At 46.7% G+C, this 22,547-nt stretch overlaps 1 protein-coding gene across 1 annotated transcript in view; it reads left to right on the forward strand.

Moving 5' to 3' along the window:
* Positions 1-22,547, forward strand: part of F13A1 (coagulation factor XIII A chain) — a 140,744-nt gene that overhangs the window by 76,524 nt on the left and 41,673 nt on the right. The window contains exons 7-8 of the mRNA XM_065912958.1: positions 2,399-2,573; positions 5,269-5,407. Of these exons, the coding sequence (XP_065769030.1) occupies positions 2,399-2,573; positions 5,269-5,407 (314 nt within the window). The remainder of the gene's footprint in view (positions 1-2,398; positions 2,574-5,268; positions 5,408-22,547) is intronic.

Below are 22,547 nucleotides of genomic sequence, written 5' to 3' on the forward strand. Positions count from 1 at the left end.
TAATAGATGCAGATTTAGATAATCAATTTAACTGCAAGGAGAGTTATTGATCATAAATAGAACCAAAGCTGTTGGCTAAATGCTGCTGCATGCCAGTCATTTCATGGACTTACAGGATAAAGTCAAAGTTAACGTCAAAGGCATGAGTTTGCAATTAGTTGGGTCTTAAGAGTTAATTTTTTTGTATATTAAACAAATTAACTGGGTATTTGTAGTGGTTTAGTCCCTCAGCTGTATCTGACTTTTTGTGGCCCCAAGGACTGTAGCCCACCAGGCTCCTCTGTCCATGGGATTTCCCAGGCAAGAACACTGCAGTGAATTGCTATTTCCTTCTCCGGGGGATCTTCCTGACCCAGGGATCAAACCCTGTCTCCTGCATTGAAGGCAGATTCTTTACTGACTGAGCCACCAAGGAGCCTAGTGGCTGGTATTTACCTTCACTTTAACCTAACTGGATAGAGTCAAAGGGGAAAAACAGTACAAGTTGTGTGTGCTTGCAATTTTCTTCTAGTGTTTTCTATTTCCTCCAATATTGTCTACTTACATAATGCTTGTTGCAGGTCCCTGAACTTGTCATATTTCTTCATGGTCACCAAGCAATTATCCAAACTCTTTCTTCCATGTAGATAACCTTCGCTGAACCTCAGCCTCTCAAGACCTGGCTTTCGTGTCATTTTCTCTCCCCAGCTCACCACAGCCACAGCCACCACCCTCCAATCTAAGAAAGCTGATGACTCGCTCTGCTGGGAGCCCACTCTCCCTGGACTTCTTTCTGTGTTAATATTGGAACCTTTCCTTCTGCTTGATGGGTTCCTCTTCCATCTCCTTCCACAGAGAAGATCTTAGTCTGATTCAGATGCACAATGCCTACATGCTTGTTGGATATACAATGGATTATTCCACAACTATTGAACACCTGCTCTTTGCCAATACTTGTTAGAAGTCAGAAAGGCATAGATTTTTATCTCTGTTCTCAATATGCTCACGACACACTGGGGAATAGATGCTTATAAATCTAAACTCAGTAAGCCTAAGAGAGGGGTCTGGGGAAGTGCTGAGGCTGAGCTGCTAACTGGCAAGGCTGGGAACACATAAAAACTCATCATATTTTAGTATCTCTTCTAGGATTTTCATAATCTGAATGCACCTGCTTTAATCATATGTTCCACTTTGTTTACTAATGTCTTGTTAGAGTAATCTGAACCTATACTTCCCAAACTCATGTACACACAGATCACCTGGGGATTTTGTTAAACTGCAGTTTCTGATTCAACAGGCCTGGAGAGGGGCCTGAGAGTCTGCATTTCCAATAAACTCCCAGCACACCATTGCTGCTGGTGTACAGATCACACATTGAGGAGCAAGGCTATAAACCATTGTCACGTCAACATATAAACATTGTTAAAGGGCCATCTGGTTTTGGAAAAACTCTTAGTACTCCCCACCTAAACATTCTTCTGACTGTAATTAAACATGATGCAAGTTGCAGCAAGAGAAGTTAAGGTTCAGCACCGACCCCCAAGAAACTGACAGGATGCCTTGAAACTGTTCGTTCCTGGCCCCAGTTTTATCATCTAAACACAAAAGTTCTTTTTTCCTGCACTTGAGGTCTGCTGCTACCAAGTGACTGAGTCTGAGTGTGTAGCAAATTTTCCCCAAATATTCAAGATTGCCATTCTTTGCTTACATCTCCCTTATGTTTAAACTACTAAAACCCCAGGTCCTTAATGTAACTGGAAATATCTGTTAACAAAATTTTATAATTGCCTCAAATAATTATAAAGAAAATACTTCTGTTCATGCAATTAAAACAAACAAACAAACAAACTCTGCAAGGTACCCATGGAAATCTAATTTCTTGTTAACTCTTAATGGTTCCTATGACAGCGTCTACATATTTTTTCAATTTATTAGAGTCAGCTACTCATCATCAAAGTCAAACCTCATTAGACCATCAGACCTTGGGCCCCCACGCTAACATCTAGCATCATATGTCAATTTTTAGCTTTCCTTCTATCAAGACAAGATCCCTCCTTGAGCTGTCTTCTTTTGTAAGTTTTCTTCCTCTCTTCCTCACACATTCTCCAGCGCTGTTCCAACCAGACTAAGGGCCCAAGCGCATGAGAAGCCATGATAACTCTTCCTGCCTGCTACTCGGCACCGCCTCCCCACAATCATGCGCTGTTTAAGAGGCAGCCTTGGCCGTCTGGTTTGCCCTCATGCACTTAGTCATCACAGCACTTTCCCGATAAGTGCCGGTGAACTGAACAGAAGCAGAACTCTTCATCATGCAGGAGCACGGAAGGCACTGGAAGCCTTAGCTTGCCCAGAGTCAGAGTCTGGAGAGGACTCTTCTAAAGGACCTTGGATCCTTCTCACCTGTCATGGTCTCGTTTAGATCAATGCCAAGGATGATGAAGGCGTCATCGTTGGATCCTGGGACAATGCCTACGCTTATGGTGTCCCCCCATCAGCCTGGACCGGAAGTGTTGACATTCTGTTGGAATACAAGAGCTCTCAGAAGCCAGTCCGCTATGGCCAGTGCTGGGTTTTTGCCGGTGTCTTTAACACATGTAAGTATCCAGTTGAGTCAAAGTTTTTTTAATGTATAGGAAATGTCACCTCAAGACATTTAGTCTACAACCTGGTGAAGGGACCCAGCAATCTCTGTTGGATCCATAGAATTTGTGGATGGTTATTCTGGGAAGTAGTCAATGCATAATTAAATTCTACTGGGCCAGTATGCTCATAATTTCTCTTTGATTGCAGAACCTTTATAGATAGAATGAGGGACAATTTCCTACAGACTCCATCATTCAACCCTCAGCAAAATGGAGAGTCTTGGGGCCAAGAAAGGGTGTGGGGGAAGGATATACAATTTTTAATTAGTAACCTCCGCATTTTAAAAAAAGGTTAAATTAGCAAAATTTAAAATAATAATAAGATGTAGACCTCTTATTTGTTATTCAGAAGGTTTATAAATATGCTTATTTGCTTACTGTGTATCCGTGAGAATTTTGTAAATATGCCCACTTAGTTTTTACCCTGGCTCTGGAGAGAGGGTGGCTTATCTCAGTTCTTATATATGAGTCTCAATGTCCCTGAGCAATTAGACACCAGAACTTAATGAACCATCTTTACTTCTGGCATGCCCTCTTGCCTTTAATCTACCCAATATCCAAACCGTAGAGGAAAACATACGGGAACAGAACTATTCTCGTCCACCTCATGCATTATTTTTGAATATGGCATTTGTCTGTCCAGGCCCAGACAATGTTATTGTTAATTCAGTGAATAGTTTTTTAAAAAAATACATTTATTTCAGTATGTCTTCATCATTGGTAATGATACTCATTCTCATGCCATTTCTATAGCCCTGTAAGAAAGACATGAAACTCAAGTCAAAGTGTCCTTTCTACTTACTCACTAAGAAAGACTTTTATCCAGTTAGCATGTTTTTTAATCAGAAAAATCAAGGAGGGTCTGAAAGCTGGAAGCCAGGGTGAAATAATTTTTTAGAAATGGTCAGGAAGACTGTCAGTTTCAGCTCAAAATTGTGACCATCTGAGAGTCAGTCAGAGGTCCAAGTGCGAAGAAATCGTAAGTGTTGAGTATTTTGTTTCTCTAAGGCATCAAACTGAGTAGGATTATTTTCTTAGCCATTTCCATCTACTTAAGACCTATAGGAACATATATTTCCTGGGGAAAATGAAGGGCAGTGAAGCTAAGGTATCAGTGTCCTGGGAAACCTGGTCTGTGGAGTTCCACGTGGAAGCCTGGACTTCAGGAAAGCTAACAGTTGGAGGAAGGCCCCCTCCTCCGTGGCTCCCAAGCCAAGATTGTGTGCCAGGGGCTTGGCAGAGACAGCCTCTCTGATGAAATGTTCCCAGGAAAACAAAGCACTCCCCACATCCCCCTTGATGCCTGCAGTTTCACTATCCCAGTGTAATTCCTTTAGGTTCAGAAACAAAATAGTAAACATCCACGTACTGTTGCTGTTGTTTAGTCACTGAGTCACGTTCGACTCTTTGCGACCGCATGGACTGTAACCCGCTAGGCTCCTCTGTCCGTGGGATTCTCCAGGGGAGAATACTGGAGAGGGTAGCTATTCCAGGGGAATCTTCCTGACTCAGGGCTCAAACGTGAGCCTCCTGCATTGCAGACAAACTTTTTACTGCTGAGCCACCTGGGAAGCCCTCCACCCATGTACGCCTTTTGTATAAAAGGATCATCAGGTCTGTTCCCGAAAACCGACTCTGGTGATAAGGCAGGGGCCCAATGTAGGGATGCCACCACGAGGATAAACCTGAATCCTGGTGCCCTATGTCAAACCGCATCTGGCTTAAAATGATGAGTTCAGCAGACTCTGGGACAAATCTCACCCTGTGATCACGTGAATTGGCGCTAAGGTAGAAATAGAACTAGAGTGCCAATCACTTTGTTGGGAAGACTGTAGTGTATGTCAGGGTCGTAAATCAAGAGAGGAAGATGGAAGTGGGAGGCAGGTGGTGGTTGCCATCAGTGTCATTTGGGATGTGAAGATTAAGTCATTTAATGAGGACCCTTGAGTCTCTACCAGACTCATGTTTGGACTTCCAAGGTTGTTCTATTGAAGGGGGTGGATAGTCTTTGGTTAAAAATGCTAAACAATTCTGAGAGCGGAAAAAAAAGGCAAGTCATTAATCTTAAAATTGTCAGCTGAATTATTTTCAATGAGCACTGATGTCTGGCGTCCTGGGAGCCAGGAAGGGCATTTGGATTAAGTTTGATCAATAGGTACATATGGCAAGAGATGCATCCAGGTAATTTATTATCTAACAATTAAAATGAATCTGTGGTGTCACCCTCCACCAAGTGTCACAAGAGCAAGTTCCACCCAGGAAAACAAACCACACCGAGGGTCTGCTTGGTAAATTTCTGATTTCCTATTAGCTGGGTTTTTTTAACTCCTATTTTCAGAAACACAGGCCCATTAGCCAGACTAAATAATCCTAGTTTGATGATCATGTGATTAACAACTTAACAGTTGGAACCCTGTTACTGGGATCCCATTCCCACTGGTATCATTTGGCACCCACTGGTCCAGCATCAAGGCTTCTGTCTGCTTCCCAGATCTTTGAAGACAGGCCCCCTTTTGGCTTTGGATCCCTGAGAACAACATGTCCATGTTGGTCAAGAAGAAAGTCCCTTCTGAGAAGGGATTACTAACTCTATGTTTACTAGATATTCATGATCTGCTTAACTGTGGTCCGTCCTTCTCTCCTGCAGTTCTGCGATGCCTGGGGATACCAGCGAGGATCGTCACCAACTATTTCTCAGCCCACGACAATGACGCCAACCTGCAATTGGACATTTTCTTGGAAGAAGACGGGAACGTGAACTCCAAACTCACTAAGGATTCAGTGTGGTGAGTTTGATTTGCAAGGGCCCTGGCTGATATCAAATTGAAGTGCATGACCCATTTACCACCAGACAGAGTCAGTCTGATGTTTCTTTCTGTTCTATTTTAAGGACTATTCAATACCATGGGCACAAATGTCTGATTGTCAGAGATTGTTTTTAGCTAATGAATGAGAAATGTTACTGAACAGCAGCTTGGGCTTCTAGTAATAAAGATCGATCACCCCATTACAGCAGCAGCTCCAGGAAAAGGCCACAGCTTTAGTGGCCGGAGCCTATGCCAGTTCCTCTCTAGCTTTTGTTGTTGTTGCTGTTCAGTCGCTGAGTCGTGTCCAACTCTTTGCAGCCCCAGCACACCAGGCTGCCCTGTCCTTCACTGTCTCCCAGAGTTTGCTCAAACTCGTGTCCATCGAGTCAGTGATGCTACCTAACCCTCGCATCCTCTGTCATCCTTTTCTCCGTTGCCTTCGACCTTTCCCAGCATCAGGGTCTTTTCCAATGAGTCAGTTCTTCTCATCAGGTGGTCAAAGTATTGGAGTTTCAGCGACAGCATCAGTCCTTCCAATGAATATTCAGGGTTGACTTCCTTTAGCACTGACTGGTTGGATCTCCTTGCAGTCCAAGGGGCTCTCAAGAGTCTTCTCCAGCACCATAGCTCTGGCTTAGTACATGGCTATTATGGTGAACAGCAGAGACACAGAAGCCATCTGTTCTCTACTATAAGAGTAACACAGCCAACGTTTACTAAGCATTACTGTGTACCAGTCTCTCTGTGTGTACATGATCTTGTCTAATCCTTTTAATTGTAATCAGATAGGAGTTTATTACTACTCCATTTACAGCTTAGCAAACTGAGGCACAGAGGTTAAAATACTTTTCTCAAGGTCACACATCTGGTAAGCTTAGAATAAAACCAAGAGCATCTGACACTTAATCACAACCTTTTTGTTATTGGCCTTTGCAACATTAACAGGATTGCCCTTTGCATGTAAAGATGTGGTTCTCCTGATCTGTGACCTCATCTTTTATTCAGAGATAGAAGTGGAAACAAAGTCAGAATTATTACCAAATGCCAGCCCTATGGTTTTTTCACTGCCCAGAACAGCTGTATCATAAGCTGGTTGCAAGGAGTTTAGGATTCCAAAGAAATTTCCTTTATCCATGGGGACCCACTCACTCCAAAACAGTATTCTAAAAAGATGGGGGGGGGGGGAATCCCAAGAATCCAGATGTAAAGGGTATTCACAAAAGTCTGTATGGTGGGAAACTGCCAGGCAAGAACTCAGTGGAATTTCCAAGCCAAAAAGATGTCTCCTTGAGCTGTTCTTTGTAAGTAATAACGCTAAAACACTGTCAGCGGCGAAAACATCCGAGTGGGTATGGGAGGAAGTTGGAAGCTCATTTTAGAAGAAATTAAAAGTTAGAAGTGTCTGAACTCCCCCATGTCACAGGAATGGAGTGCAGATGCAGGGGCAGAATTCACTCAGCCATCCCAGCAGACACTCATTTGAGAATGAGAAAAGAAGTAAGGCTGCTGAACTAGTGGTAAAATGCTCCTATGAATAAAAACACTGCCTTCACTTGGAGGGAGCGAGCTGAGCAATGACAAGCTGGAGACTGTCGTCAAGACAAAACCTCTCCTCTGTAAACTGTTGAAAGCACCCTTTAAGCCCTTGGAATCCCGGTAGAGCAGCCCTGTGTGTACATGGAATGACAAAAAAAAAAAAAAAAAAAATAGCCAGACCCAAATAGCCACCCCCGAAGCTGCCGTGACATTCAAACATGGCAGATAAGAAAATCGGTACTGATGAGCCTACTCGCAGAGCGAGCAGAGACAGCGCTGGAGGAAAGGCCATGGACGCGGGGGCGAGGCACGGCCCGGGAGGGCAGCGCTGGCATTACCACGACCACGTGCAGCACGAGCAGCTGGGGGGGAGGCTGTACTCGGCTCGGCCCCGTGATGACCTGGGGCGTGGGAGACCCCCGAGGGAGGGGACGTCTGCACGCAGAGCCGATTCGCCTCCTGCGGAGCCCAAGCTGACAAACCTTGTAAAGCAATTATACGCCCATTTTTTTTTAAAAGAATCATTTGGCATTCTGCACTGCTTACCTCTTCCTTGCTCTCTCCCTCTCTACACACACACACACACACACACACACACACACTCAATGCCCTTGCAGCCAACTGCAGCTCAGAATTATTCCTCCCAATTCTTTAACCCAAATGCCTCCCACCATAAATCCCCACAGGCACCCCGACAAACAACCTCACGACGCCCCTTGTTCAACTGGTACCAAAGCATGAAGCTGAAATGAAGCTGAAGATCTTTTCTGGGCAACGCTTTCCTCTTTCAGCTCTCTGCTCCGAATTCCTTTCCCAGTTTCTACCACTCTCGTTCCTTCCCTGTGCTCAGCCGTGTCAGACTCTTTGGAGACCCTGTGTCCGTGGGATTCCCCAGACAAGAACACTGCAGTGGGTTAGCATCTCCTACTCCAGGGGATCTTCCTGACCCAGGGATCGAACCCGGGCCTTCTGCGTCTTCTGCTTAGGCAGGCGGATTCTTTACCACTGGCGCCTCCTGGGGAGCCCAGGTGACCCTGGGCTTTTCGCTCCTTCATTGTCTTCCCCGAAGATCCCACCACCATGGGACCGTGTTCTCTGGTCTGGGGCCCTCCCGCCTCCTCCACAAGCAGACCACCACCGCAGTCTCCCCGTCTCCCCTCTGCTTGGCTCTCAGACGGTGGCGGAGAGTCTACTAGCTGAACAGCTGCTGCTCACCCAGCTCGGGACAGGCCGGATGGAGGCGGCAGGGACCAGGGTTCGCTCAGCGCTGGGTCGGGCGCTACAGACGGCCCGGTCGGGCCGTGTGACCTTGGGCCCGCACACCCTCCCTGAGCCTCTCTCGCCCCCGGGGCGGAGCTGACACCGTTTCCAAGCTTAACAGCTGCTTAACGAGCGCTCGCTGCTGCTACCGCGCTCATCACTGGCCGCACAGCTGGGCTCTCGTGGAGCCAATATGCTGCCATGGACCTCGGCACTCCGAAGCAGTCAGGAGGAGAGGGGGCCCAGTGTTCCAGGATGACTTGCTATTTCTGTCACTCTGGGCTTTTTTTTTTTTAAATGAAAGCCAGAAACTGCCTCCTTAGTACAAACACCAGTGAACCCTAGAAGTGATAAACGTTCTGCAAAGCCAGCAGGATTGCCGAGACCCTCCTTGGTGGAGGAGGCTGGTGGAGACCGTCCCTGGATGGGCCCGCCAGCGCGGGGTCAGCACGGCACCCCTGAGTCCAGCTCTGACTGGGGCAGTCACTGGCCGTGTGGCCTCGGGAAGACAGCTCACCTCGCTGAGCTGCCTCGCCAGTAGACTGAGGCCACACTGGGTAGTCACCAGTTAAACGGCAATGTGAGGAGGCAGCGGAAGCGCTCCCCACAGTGCTCCGTCGGAAGGCAGTGCTCGGCGGGCGCCTGCCGTTGAGCCTGGCGAGAAGCAGGGCCCGCCTGCAGGGCCGGCAAGCCGGGGAGGGGTGGGGGCAGAAGGCTGACAGAGGCCGAGCCCAGGCAGAGAGGAGCCCGTGGGTCCCCGCCGACCCCCGAGAGGCCAGGGCCGCGCGGCGGGCATCACGCGGCCTGACGGGCTTCCTAGTGGGGGCCTTCGGAGCCGTCGGCCTCCCCCGAGCCACCAGCCTCACTTCCCTCCTCTGGCTCCTCTCAGACGGAATGTCGGTTTGTCCGTGGCCCCCCGCGCCCCTCTTTCTAAAGGCAACCACGAGGATTGCCTGGTTTTCTCACTGCCTCCACCATCTCTCCAACACCGAGGTGCTGATTGTGGCGAATCAGAGTCCAGCTGGTCCGGCTGGGTCTCGGTGACCCAGGGCATCCTCTTCTCCGTGGCTCAGTTGAGTCCCACGTGCCCGAAACAGAAATACACCTGGAAGTGGGGGTCAGGGGTGAGTGGAAGATGAGTGCGAAGGTGTGTTGTGTGGTTCAAGAGCCAAGAGGGCTGAAGGCTGCCTTCCCCCCGGGGCTCTGACCTCCTTTACCCCACAGACCACCCAGCACCGACCGCTCACCCGCCGGCTGCCTGCTCTGCCAGCCTAGGTCCCTGCATGTGGATCCCCCTCCCAGAGGGCCTCGGCTCACCACGGGCAGTGGTTTGGCACTGAGTGGACGACCTCTAGATGCCCGTGGAGGGAAGAGTGGGCTTCTTGCGATTCAGGAGAGGAAGGGGACCCTTACAAGGGCACAGCTGGGTGGAGTAATTGGACGTCAGGCTCGCAAATGAAATTCCGGGAGGGCCAACGCAAGGTAACATATCCTGGAAGCAGCAATTTAAGCCGCCTGTCCCCAGTGTGCTGATGGGTTTGGTATTACATGTAAGCTCTGGGGGAAGGCATCCATGAATCACCGAGGACAGCTTAATGAAGATGCGGGTGCAGTGTCCCGCTGCAGTCCAGGCAGGGACCAGGGACGCGGGGCTCACCCTGGGCAGGAGTGAAGTGACCATTGTCCACACCCTGAATGAGCTCAGCTTGCTCACCTCACCAGACCACAGTCACCCTACAGATGGAAACGAGTGTTTATGGGAACTAGGGCTCCAACACAGTAAAAGGTGGATGTGTAATAGTTTGGGTTCCAATCAGTTCTCATGAATTTGGGGTAATTGCACAATGCCAGCTCTGTAAAAGCTTTTGATTTTGTTTTGGGCATAGCTGATTAACAATGGTGTGGCAGTTTCGGATGAACAGCAAAGGGACTCAGCCATACATACACGTGTATCGGAAATGGAAACAATTTTAAAAGAAAGGGATGGTGGTGCGGATTAGGGTCATGAAAGGCATTGCAGCAGGAGGCTCCTCTGCTTCTAAATGGAAGTGTGATCCAGTGTCCCACTGCTGGAGAGGAAGTGGTCAGACAGGATGATCCTGGGTAGAGGGTCTGTGCCCACCTCTAGACTTGTCTCCATCAGAACGTAGCCCTCAGCGGGGCTGCCGTGTCTGGTATATTTTACCTTTGCTTTGCCAACATACTGCAGGGCATAGAACCGGCTGGAAAAAATTTTAAGTACTCATTTAGCTGATAAATCTCATTTAATTCATTCAACAAATGCTATTATCCACGAATATATCCAAATGTCAGATGCTAAGGATTCGGGGGGAATTAATCAGGTCACTGCCTTCAAGGTGCTCTATCCGGTGTTCACCAGCGAGACGACCACATTCAGTACAGGCTATGAAAATGTAAGGTGGCTGGTAACGTGAGCCAGGAGTCTGGAGGTAAAGGGAAGGGGCTTCCATCCTAAACCCAGGGGTACAGGGGAAGGTGTTCACATGGTCAGTGAACAAAGCTGTTGTCCCCTTGCAATCTTCCGGTCATGCTCTTCAAAGATAAAATGCCCAGGAAATGACCTTGACCCACAGTTGAAACTCAAGGTAAAAGTCTAAGGGGCCGATGTGAGATGACCAGAGATCAGTCTGCTTCAGGTTCAAGTGGAAAGGAATGGAAGGCGGTTCAGTAGGTAAAGAAATTGCCTGCAATGCAGGGGCCACGAGAGACAGGTTTGATACCTGGGTCAGGAAGATCCCCTTGAGGAGGGAATGGCAACCCACTCCAGTATTCTTGCCTGGAGAATCCCGTGGGTGGAGGAGCCTGGTGGGCTGCTGTCCACAGAGTTGCAAAAAGTCAGACACGACTGAAGTGCCTGAACACGCATGCACACACATCTTATACTATTATGCTATGGTTGTTGAATATTAAAACTCACTCTCCATATGTCCAGCCCCTCACCACTCCTTCATGGACGATCTCAAGCACCTCTGACCCTTTGCCGCCTTCCCGAAGGGGCCGATGCCCCCAAGGCTGCACATTCCTGAGAGGCTGATGGACTCGCTCCTGTTGGGGAATGGGGGTGATTTGCTCTTAGCATCAGCACCTCTCCCGCTTCTCCACCTGCCAGGCACTGTCCAACCCCAGGTGCTAGCTCCTTTAAGACTAGCGCACCGCGCACTCGGAGTTGCAGAGATCCCAACAGTCACCAGTGCCCAGAGGCCCTCTTGGAGACAACAGCTTTCTAGACCCTGGGACTCCTTCCAGCCCATCCAAGCCTCTGCCTTGGGTGTAGCTTTCCATTCTACTCACATTCCTGGGGGAAGGTCTTCGTCTCTAGACAGCAAGTTCCAGGTGGGGCTGGTGAAAGCACGTGCTAGTCACGCCCTCGGGATGTGACGAGAAGCGTCCGTGCACCTTTGTGCTCACCTAGGCCCATGAGCCCACCCATCCGCTTCCCAGAGGCCGGCTGATCGACCAGCTGTCAGATGTAGAAAATGGCATAGCTCAGAGTTCGAAGCATCTCATGATGTTAAAGATAATTGGAAAGATGATGAATGCTAAAGCATTAGCAAGAGTCTTTCCTTTATTGCCTTTTCATTTGAAATTAAGTAGGTTTGATGAAACTGGCTTTCTCAATTTAATTTTTTAAAAGAATTGTGAGTTAACAAATTTGTATTTATCAATTTCAGCTCAAAGTTGGAACAATCTAAGAACTAGTCAGTGATTCAGGTGGAAAGAAATTATAGTTTTATTTTGTTTTTCCTTAGGATCTCATGGAAAAACACTAGATGAAGTCCAACTGCTCTTAAAATTTTCTTTCCTCTCTTTCTCTTCATGGCTCAAAGCAATATGATTAACTCTGCCACTAATTAGCTGAGTGACTTTGGGCAAGTTGCTTGAATTCTCTGGGCCTTAATTCTCTCATATGACTTTGAATTTAATGAGGTATAGGGTCACCTCCAGTATTCTTGCCTGGAAAATTCCATGGACAGAAGAGCCTGGTGGGCTACCGTCCGTGGGGTCACAAGATTCAGACAGGACTTAGCAATTAAACCTCCACCGCCACCAGTTCCAAAGTGAATACTTTTTAAATAAATGTCACTGTTCTTCCAGCCAGGCTGGAAGAACTTCCCATGGTTGGTGGTTTCTGCCACAGGAACCCTGCTCACCTGCACAGGCCAGGCTGGGATCCACTCACCAACGTGTGAGTGCTGCTTTGCACACTGACTCCCCAGGAAGAAAAGACACAGAAATCAAACATGCCTCAGAAAATTTCTGTAATTCTTTGGCTGGCCTCCATGCATCTGCTTCTTAAAAAATAAAAAAAAATCGTAACTTCCTTCAATACTTTTTAGAAAGAGTACAGTTGTTATTGTTTGTTTTTCACTTCAAATGCAAAAAACAAAAAACAAAAACCTTTACTGCAATGGATAGTGTCGAATCTATAAATAAAACTCATTCTAAGCAAGTTTTAGAGCAGAAATTCAGCAGCTTTCATGCTAGGGAGCCAGCCCTGGATGTAACACAACCCCACAGAGCCTAATCTCATTGCAGTCTTGTACTTGCATGCTGGTTTGCCCATCATAGGTGCATTTTTGATGTTCAGACTGATACACTTAAAAAAAAAGATCCTTTTTCCTTTGTATTGAGGTATAGCTGATTTACAAGGTTGAGATAGTTTCAGGTGAGCAGTGAAGGAATTCAGCCACATATATAAATGTGTCCATTCTCCCCCAGCCTCCCTCCGGCTACGCTGCCTCGTAACATTGAGCAGAGTTCCTTGTGCTGGGCAGTAGGTTCTAGTCGGTTATCCATTCTAAATACAGTGTGTACCTGTCCATTCCAAACTCCCTATCTCTTTCCCCCATCCTTCCCCCTGACAACCATAAATTTGTTCTCTAAATCTGTGAGTCTCTTTCTGTAAATAAGTCTGGTTTTGACCCCTGTTTGGGGAACTAACTCCCACATGTTGCATGGCCAAAAAATAAAACCAAATTTTTAAAAAAGAAAAAGAAAAGCTCTGCAGACTGATCCCCTTCGTATGTTGTTTTCAGCAGCTCAATGTGTTCTAACTAGTTGGACTTTCATGTTGCTATATTGTAGTTGAGTTTTAATCACGATACGCCAGAAGAATTATCCAAAAACGAATTCCAAGAAAAACAGAAGAAAAATTCTGAATATAAGCCAAACTGCTTACGGTGTTTAGAGTTCGTAAATTATCTTATGATGTATCCAAGTTACCAATCCGGAACAGCTTCCAAAGATATTTATTTTCAAATAACTTACCGAGTTAACCACACTCTTGTCAGCCAAATTATTTTTGGGAAAATTACCTGGAGCTAGATCACGAGAGCTGTCATTAGAGACCTAAGACTATATGCTGTGAATCCACTCCAGAGTCTCGAAGGAAGGATTGAGAAACTTACCTTCCACCTCCAAGAATCAAAATAGCTCCTGCTTATGGAACGCTTTCTTTGTGCCAGGACCTAAGCTAAGTGGGTGACAGATATTGCATTAGCTCATTTAATCCTTTTGGCAGCCCATTAAGGTAATGGCTATTATTGTCCTCACGTCTGGAGGAAGAAATCGAGGCACAGTAACTTAACCGTGGTCATCAGCCTTCCAGCTTCTATGATTTCTGATTGGAAATCATTTTTAATTCTATTGATAATCCATTGTACATAATAAATCACTTTTTTGTGTGTTGTATTCCAAATTGTCTCTTTGTCTTCAACTTTTGACTGACTATGAGGCATTTAGGTATATATCCCTTTGAGTTTATCCTCTTTGGGTCTTTTAACTTCCAAGGTGTGTATTTACTATCTACTGTCAAATTTGGAAAGGTTTTCAGCTATTACTTCTTCAAATGTTCTTCCTGCTTCTTCTCCCTCTTTCATTCCCTTCGGAGAGGCCCATTATGTATGTGTCCCACATGCCTCAGGGATCTGTTCATTTTTCTTCATATATTTCTTCTGTTATTCAGACTAGATCAATTAACTTCTCTTCAAGTTCACTGGTTCTTTACTCTTTATACCTGCTCAAATCTGCTTTTGAGACCCTCTTAGTGAATTTTTGAAATTTTTATTCCAGCTATTATACTTTTCAGCTCCAGAAATTCGGTTTGATTCCTACCCATAATTTCTGTCTTCTCATTGATATTTTCTGTTTGGTTAGACATTGCTTTCAAAGGGCTGCCAAACAGGTTAATAGCGATAATTCATTTGCTGAAGTTTAGGGAGTGCCAAGCCCAATTTCTCCTCTTTGTTCTTTGATGAGCTGCATGTTTTTATAACCACCGTGGATGTGAGGTTGTTCCTTTTCAAAACTGTCATGGAGCTGCAGAGAGAGGGGTAGGAATAAGGGAAATTAAAATGCCCCCAAACCCACAGTTCTTACTGAGATTCTTTTGTTTTTGTTGAGTAAATTCTCCCTATGTTGTTGCAAATCTTTGGTTCATTTCCAGAGTTCTGGACAAACTGGTTTTGATCATGTTAGGGTTCTCATTATGTTCATGAAGGAGTAGATTTTTGGAAGCCCTTCCCTTGCAATTCTGGGAGTTTTTCTCCAGAGCACACTTTTAACTACTATTCGAGTGGTTAGAAATTTGGGGTGTACCATACCCCTGGAGGATTTTCAATTCTGTAGGAGTAGCTTGGAGGAGGGCACAGCAACCTCTACAGTATTTTTGCCTGGAGATCCCATGAGCAGAGGAGCCTGGCGGGCTGCATGTCGTCCGTGTGGTCACAAAGAATCGGACGTGACTGAGCAACTAAGCAGAACACAGGAATAGTTTGGGATCTGAGATCGTCTTCCTGACATGAGAGCTGCTGAAATACAAATGATTTTATGTATTTTTTATTTTATCAAGTCTTCTGTACATTATAAGGCATTATATTATCTTCTAGGAATTGTGTATAGAAATCTGTGGACTTTGTTTCAGTATAACACACGGGGTGTGACGAAACATTTGTTTTAAAGCTAGAAAGGGACACTAAGTTTTGAAGATTGAAAATCACTGCACAGGACTCTCCCCTTCCTTTCACGTTGCTATCCTAGTCCTGCCGTAATGTCTCCAGAGTTATCTCCCAAATACTCAGGCCCCACGTGAGAGTGACAGAGAGGGAGTTTGGGAGGTAAAAAGTGAGAGATCATCACAAATACTTCTCATGAGATTAGAATAATCTAATGCGGTTAGAATGGAAGAAGAAAATGGAAGGCATCTGATAAACCATGTAGAAAGTACTAAGGTATCTTTCACAGCAAGAAAAATGTCATGTTTTGGTTAATCATAAATTCTGCTTGAGCGAGTCATCTTATACACAGACCAAAGGTTACCAGTTTTCAAATAATTAAAAGCTAATAAAATATGTACCACCTAAGCTATACTGAATGGAATTTAATTTCTTTTGATGATCAACAAGACCTCTTGAAAAACTTCATATAAATGAGAGTTTTCAGTATAGCATAAACAGCTATATAATGGAAAAAAAGTCATTTTGATAACCACTAAGACTGTTGGCTGTATTTTTAAAAACTCCTCTCAATAATTATGGATAAGCTTGGTCAGAATTTATTATAAAAAGCTTTTAGATGTTAAAGTTATTCTCAAAATCCAGTCTCTTCTCCATTTTCAGCAAGAATAATAATTGATAATTTGCTATGCAAGAGAGAGGTAAAGGCGTCCAGGGTCGTATTGTCACAGTAAATCCAGCAGAGGGGATTCAGCACAATGACAGAGGACCTCCTGCTAAGCAGTGATGTCAGACATGGCTCCTGAGTGGGTGGCATCTACCTCCTGAAACTTTGGGAGGTTTCTTTTGGTCTCTTCCATTTCTGGTGCCACAATTAAAAAATAAAACAGATAATAAAATGAGGGAAAACTATAAAAAGAGGAGAAAAAATAAATTTTACATGATTATCTCCTAACATCCTAAAAATCATTGCTAATAAAACTACTGCAAAATTCTCTCCATAAATATTCAAGATCTCAATACCTGTAATATTGAGAAGAGAGGGGAAAGGCTATATACTTTCAAGACTTAGGCAAAACACATTCTCAGGAAAAGTTATAAGCAGAAACAAACTTGCTAAGTATTATTAGCATGCTGTATGTGTAACTGAATACATCTGGGCTGGCATTTATCCGGTAGAGCCTGGAAGGACCATACCAACATTTAGACCATACCAACTTTCTGACTGGTTCAAGTTCATGTCCATTGAGTTGGTGATGCTATCGAACCATTTCATCTTCTGCTGCCATCTTCTCCTTTTGCCTTTAATCTTTCCCAGCATCAGGGTCTTTTCCAGTGAGCAAACTCTCAGGAGATAGTGGAGGACAGGGAAACCTGGTGTCCTGCAGTCCATGGGGTCACAAAGAGCTGGACATGACTTAGTGACTGAGAAACAACATCATTCTGATCGGTTGCAGCTTCCAATTGGCTGATGTCTGTGTCTGAGCAATTATTAATTATTTTAATTATCACCCCTACTGTAAATGCACCTCATAATTTCATTTTGGGAATTGCAGCACATCCCCAAGGCCATGCCATCTTCAGCCCCCTTGACTGGGGTCTCTCATGCTACATCAGGGGCTTCCCTGGTGCCTCAGCTGGTAAAGAATCTGCCTGCAATGCGGGAGATCTGGGTTCGATCCTGGGTTGGGAAAATCCCCTGGAGAAGGGAAAGGCTACTCACTCCAGTACTCTGGCCTGGAGAATTCCATGGACTGCACAGTCCATGGGGTTGCAAAGAGTCGGACACGACTGAGCGACTTTCACTTCACTTCATGCTACATCAGACGGTGCTTAAACTGCAGCTTCTTGATGAGCATCGTAGGATTCCTCCCCCGTGTATAACAAGCAAAAACAAACACCTTTATTACTTCTCTCCTTTCTTGATGGGCGATTTGTTCCTCCTGGGGATATTGGCTTGATCTCCACCCAGCCGGACCTTAGGAGCCTTTGGTGGACAAGACCCCAGAGAAACTCAAAATGCCCCCCTTGTTCTCAGCTCTCCAGCATCCCCTAAGCGTGAACAGCTGCACTCGAAGAAGTGCGGTTCCCCCAGCTCCACAGAAGATCCCTGAAGCATGCCCCTTCCTCTGAATAACTCCCCTCTGCTATCTGGCTTTACTACCTTTCCCAACTGACAAGGGTTTTCTTGGCCCAGACTTTTATCTCCACTTTGGAATGTCTTATAGACAAGCCTCAGAGTCCATCAACCTGTCTCTACGTCTCTCCCACAACCCCCAGCCCACCCCACGCCTTCTTTATTGGAACGACCAGACATCAGTAAGTCCAAGGTGTGGCGTCATTCTTGTCATCAGTATCGCTGCCTGTGCTAGGGGGCTGTCAGCAGGGCTAGAGAGGGGTGTGTGTTATTCGCTCAGTCGTGTCCGACTCTTTGCAACCCCACAGACTGTAGCCTGCGAGACTCCTCTGTCCATGGAAATCTCCAGGCAAGAATACTGGAGTGCGTTGCAATGCCCTCCAGGGGATCTTCCCGACCCAGGGACTGAACCTCGGTCTCCCACGTTGCAGGCAGATTCTTTCCCGTCTGAGCCACCAGGGAAGAGATGAGGGTACACCCGTCTCCTGCAAACACAAATAGTTTGCAGAACAGACCAGTAGCTTTTTCCAACCCCTGCCATTTTTCCAATGAATTCAAATACTTGGTTTACATTTGAAGTTGGTCCAAGACATCTCTTCCAGGGCTTTCTCTCGATCTTATTTGTGCTCTCCCTTGAGCCCTAATAAAGCTGCAGAAACAGAATTGCAATCCCACGTCTCTTTCTTCTTAGGGAAGAAAACCTTTCTGCACAGATTGCAGAAAAGATGACCCTGTGGAATGTTTAAGCAGTTAGCCAAGTTCAAGGCAGTAAAGGACGCCTTGCTTAAACTATCCACTCCATTTGAACATACAGCATGCAGAGCTGTGTCCTTTCTTCTTTAATAAAATGTACTTCTCTTAAATGTTTTTTTTTTCTGTATATATTTAATACAAAAATTTCAAACATTGCAGAAAAAAAGTATAAAAAGAAGAGTCATCCACTTTCTAACTACTCAGAATATTTGCAACATTTTGTTAAGCATTCTTTAACAGGTCCCTTTGCACACTGTATTCATTTTTTATTGTTGCATAACAAATGACCAGAACCTTGGCAGCTAAAACGGCACAAATGTATTACCCAGCAGTCTCTGTAGGTGAGGAGTTTGGGCACAGTGAAGCTGGTCCTCTGCCCAGGATCTCAAATGATGGCCATCAAGGCAGTAACTGTGGGCCCCTCTGATGCTCGGTGCTGTCTTCCAAGTTCACTCAGGTTGCTGGAAGGATCCAACTCCTTCCCACTGCAGACCTGGCAAAAGTTGCCATTTTCTTCCAGGCCAGCAGGGGAATTTTATCTGCTGCCTCAGATCTCTGGTTTGCTCTGTCTCAGACCTCTAGACCCAGATTTAAAGGCTCACGTGATTAGGTCAGGTCCACATGATAATCTCCTTTTTAATTAACTCATAATCAGCAGATTAATTAGCTTAATTACATCTGCAAAATCCTCTTTGCCAGGTAAAGTAATATAATCTCAGGAGTGACAACCCATCCGATTCATAGACATCACCCATATTCAAGGGGGCGGGATTCATACAGGAGTGGGGCTCATTGAAAACTCTGCCTTCCACACAAATGGACATCCACAGGGGACACTGTACGTCGTGTTCTGTGGTGTGATTTTAAAAATAGATATGCCCTGGTTATTTTCCCTACCTAATAAATACACATCAGGTTTTTATGGCTGAAGACTGTTCTATTTTGTGATTTTAAAATAATCGCATACTGGATGGTTTCTGGTTTTCCTTCTTAAAAATTACGGACGGGTGAGCATCCTCGCGTACCAGTCTTTGCCTCTGCGTGATTATTTCCTATGCACAGCTCTGAGGAAAGGGCTTTACCGAATGGAAGGATGAATAAGCCAGTGCTGTGACGTCCCTTCCAGGGCCTTCCAGCAGCGCGGCGCTGCTTTGCTGCCGAGGCTCTGCTTCAGGGGAAGATCTCTGTGTCCTCTGCACCTACACCACTGAGTCATGATTGATAGCATCCTTGAAAGGAGTTCTGGAAATTGCTAGCCGCCACTGCAGGGAACATATAGGAAGTGACGTCAAGAAACGACGTGCTTTTCACGTCTCGCCTCCATCCCGATCTGCCCAAAGAAGTCCTTTTCAATTTGATCAAATAATTCGCAACAAAACAGGGGCTTTGTTTTAACGTCTACACTGCTTCTTTAGAAAGAGGCAACACGGATACTAGATCACAGAGAAGGGTTATAATCTTTTTAACTTTAAAAGGACACTGCCTATTTCAATAGTATAGTGGGACGTCGGGTTCCAAGTTTGAAGGCTCTGAGAAAATACAAAACCGTGAATCTTAAAAAACAGACAAAGACTTAATTATGCCTGCCTTGCTGAGAGATCCTCTTGCCTTTCAAGAAAACGGTACCTGGTGAGCAGCTAAGGGCCAGATCTGGTGCTGGGAATGTGACGGTGAGCAGGCAGGCGGCACCCCCAGAATGAATCCAGCACTCTGGGAGCACATAATGAAACTGAAAGGTGTATTTATCTAGATAGAGATCTGAGTTAAAAGGCTCTAAAATTAAAAAAAAAAAAAAAAAAAAAACTTTCTAGGAAGCATATCTAACTTGGATAGACGTAAATGGAATTCAGCCATGTCTGTAAACATTAGTTCCTTTCACAGACGAACCTGAGATGTCCAAGGCAGGCACGTGTACCCAGAAATACTGACCACCCAGACAAAAAGGGGGCCGTCGTGGCGCGCTGACCCAGGTCACGTTTCCTCTGGCCATTCCTGGGCAGAGAAAGAGGCGTGATGGGACGAGCCCTGTGCCTGCAGGGGGTGCAACCTTGCCGGCTGCCCGAGGCCACTCTGGGAGCCCAGTTACTGGCCTTTCCGCCTGCTGACCAAGGCCCAGCCCCTCCGGAACATAGCAAGTTATCTTCACCTCGGCCAGGGCTACAAGTTCCTGACCCTCTTATTAAACTCTTCCACCTTAAAACCCCTTAACCGTCTGCCTTCCGTCCTGAAACTAGAAGAGATGTGAGTAGCTAATTAGACATTTTAGTCAGAGAAAAGAAACTTTCCCCCCATTTCCTGGTCGTTTGAAAAGAAAGAAAATCCTCAAGGCGAAGTCTTTACCTGAGGTCTGAGAACAACACTTACCTTGTTCAAGGCTAACCTGGCCCCGGTATTTGAATTCAAGTAAGGAGGTCTGGGGCCTATTAATCGAGGGCGGTGCTGGGGGAGCCGGGGCTGCTAAACGCTGCAGGCTGTGCGGGAGGCAGGATTGCAAATGTTTCGTTGCTGTTTTTTCTGGGCCTCTGTGCCGGCTGGTGTAACCTTCGCCATCTGGAGGGAGGCTTGCGTTGTTTAGCACGTGATCTCGGTGACCTTCCCTCCAGCTTCGGAGCAAAGACAGGGGCTCTGAGGTGAGAGCTGGCCCCAGGCTCCCACCCCGACACCCCACACCATGACCCGACCTCCATCTGCGCGTCCCTCCCGGGAGACAGCGTCACGCTCCCGTGTTTGTCCACAGCGCCGCTCTTGACCCACGCCTTTGGTGTCTGAGCCCCTTTTGATTCCATCTCTCCCTTTATTCTATCTTATTCTCGCTCTCTCTCCACTGGCTCCTCCTCCATAGACACGACACTCTCTCCTAATGGAAAAATAATCAGAACAATCTCCCCGAGTTGCACTGTTTCCCAGGCACTGGCCTGTCTTCCTGGCTTCCAGTTACAACCTAAGTCGTTCTTGGGGTAGAACTCAACTCAGCGTGTCTCCCTGCCCACACCCTCCCCACCTGGCCTTTTCCTCCATCACTCCTCCGTCAACAGTAAAGTCGCCGGTGGCTTCCTCCTTATCAAATCCCGAGTGTCACTTGTGTGTATAAAGATGCCTCTTGGGTTTCATCCTTAGGGTTTCTCACAGGCCCTGAGTCCATCATCTCCCAAACGAACCTGTCACCCACCCAGCACGCCCCCCCCGCCCGCCCCCGCCACAAACCTTCTCTTCCTCCTCCAGTGGTCTTGGTAAATGGGACCATCAGGCTCCCTGGAAACTGGGAAGCTTCCACACACGCACGGTCCCTTCCTGACGGATCCTCTTCCTCCCTACGGCAATGGGGAGCCCAGTTGCCCGTCCTCACCCAGCTCTCTCAAGTACAGATCTGCAGATTTAACTGACCGAGGAGAAAGCCCAAATATTTAACTTGGGATAAAAGGATCGCCATCTCATCCTCACCAAAGCACAGCCTAAAAGCGTGGATCCCTAGCTGTAACTCGCTGTGGGACCTCAGGCAAGATTCTTCACCTCCCTGTGCTTCCGTCTCCTGCCTTGTAATCAGGGGTTAATAATAACGGTACCTTTCTCCCGGCATGCTGGTAGGCCGGATGTGCTCACGTAGGCAGAGGCTTTAGCAGAGTGCTGGGCGCACAGAAGCGCTGTGTGTACCTGTCGGTCTAGTGACTCACTGCCCACCGCTGCCCACCAACCCCTCCGCCCCCGACACGCAGACACGCTACCCGCCCGCCACAGCGAACAGCATGCAGGTTGCCAAACCCTGCAGCCTCCACAACTTGGCTCTTGGTCCTTTTTTGACCTGCCAAGCTCTCCTTTGCTGGGGGCCTCAGCTCAAACGTCATTTCGGCTGTGAAGTCTTCCCTCCTGCACCCGGGGCTTCCCCACTGAGACCCCACTGACCCCCCTGAACTTGCCCTGTAGCGTGCATCTCTGCAGTTACTGTTAAGTCAGAGAGTGGCCATGTCTGAGCCCGTATCCTGTGCCGGGCCTTCTAAGTGCGTTAAGCTTCAGAGCGAACCTGTGAAACGCTGAAACAGCGGCTTCCTGGGTTTGTCTCTCCTTGATCGTGGAGCTCCTTACGGACAGGAGCCTATGTTTTGATCATGGGTGGGGGTCCAGCATGGTGCCTCGTGCATGCTGTGTGTGTGTGTGTGTGTGTTCAGTCGCTCGGTCTTGTCCAACTCTGTGACCCCACAGACGCTAGGTAGCCAGGTCCCTCTGTCCGTGGGATTCCTCAGGCTCTTCCTAACCCAGGGATCGAACCAGGGTCTTTTGTGTTTTCTGCATTGGCAGGAGGATTGTTTACCACTAGCTGCACCTGGGAAGGCAGTGCGTGGTGGGTGATGCACAGTTAAATAAATGCGTCTGAACTGAGTCAATCAAAGATGAGCAGGACTCGGAGAGGGATGGGAATGTGCACGAATCCCTGACACTGAAGGACACTGAGGAAGGGAAGGAT

The sequence above is a fragment of the Muntiacus reevesi genome, chromosome 20 (genome assembly GCF_963930625.1).
Source record: "Muntiacus reevesi chromosome 20, mMunRee1.1, whole genome shotgun sequence".
NCBI classification, from domain to species: Eukaryota; Metazoa; Chordata; class Mammalia; order Artiodactyla; family Cervidae; genus Muntiacus; species Muntiacus reevesi.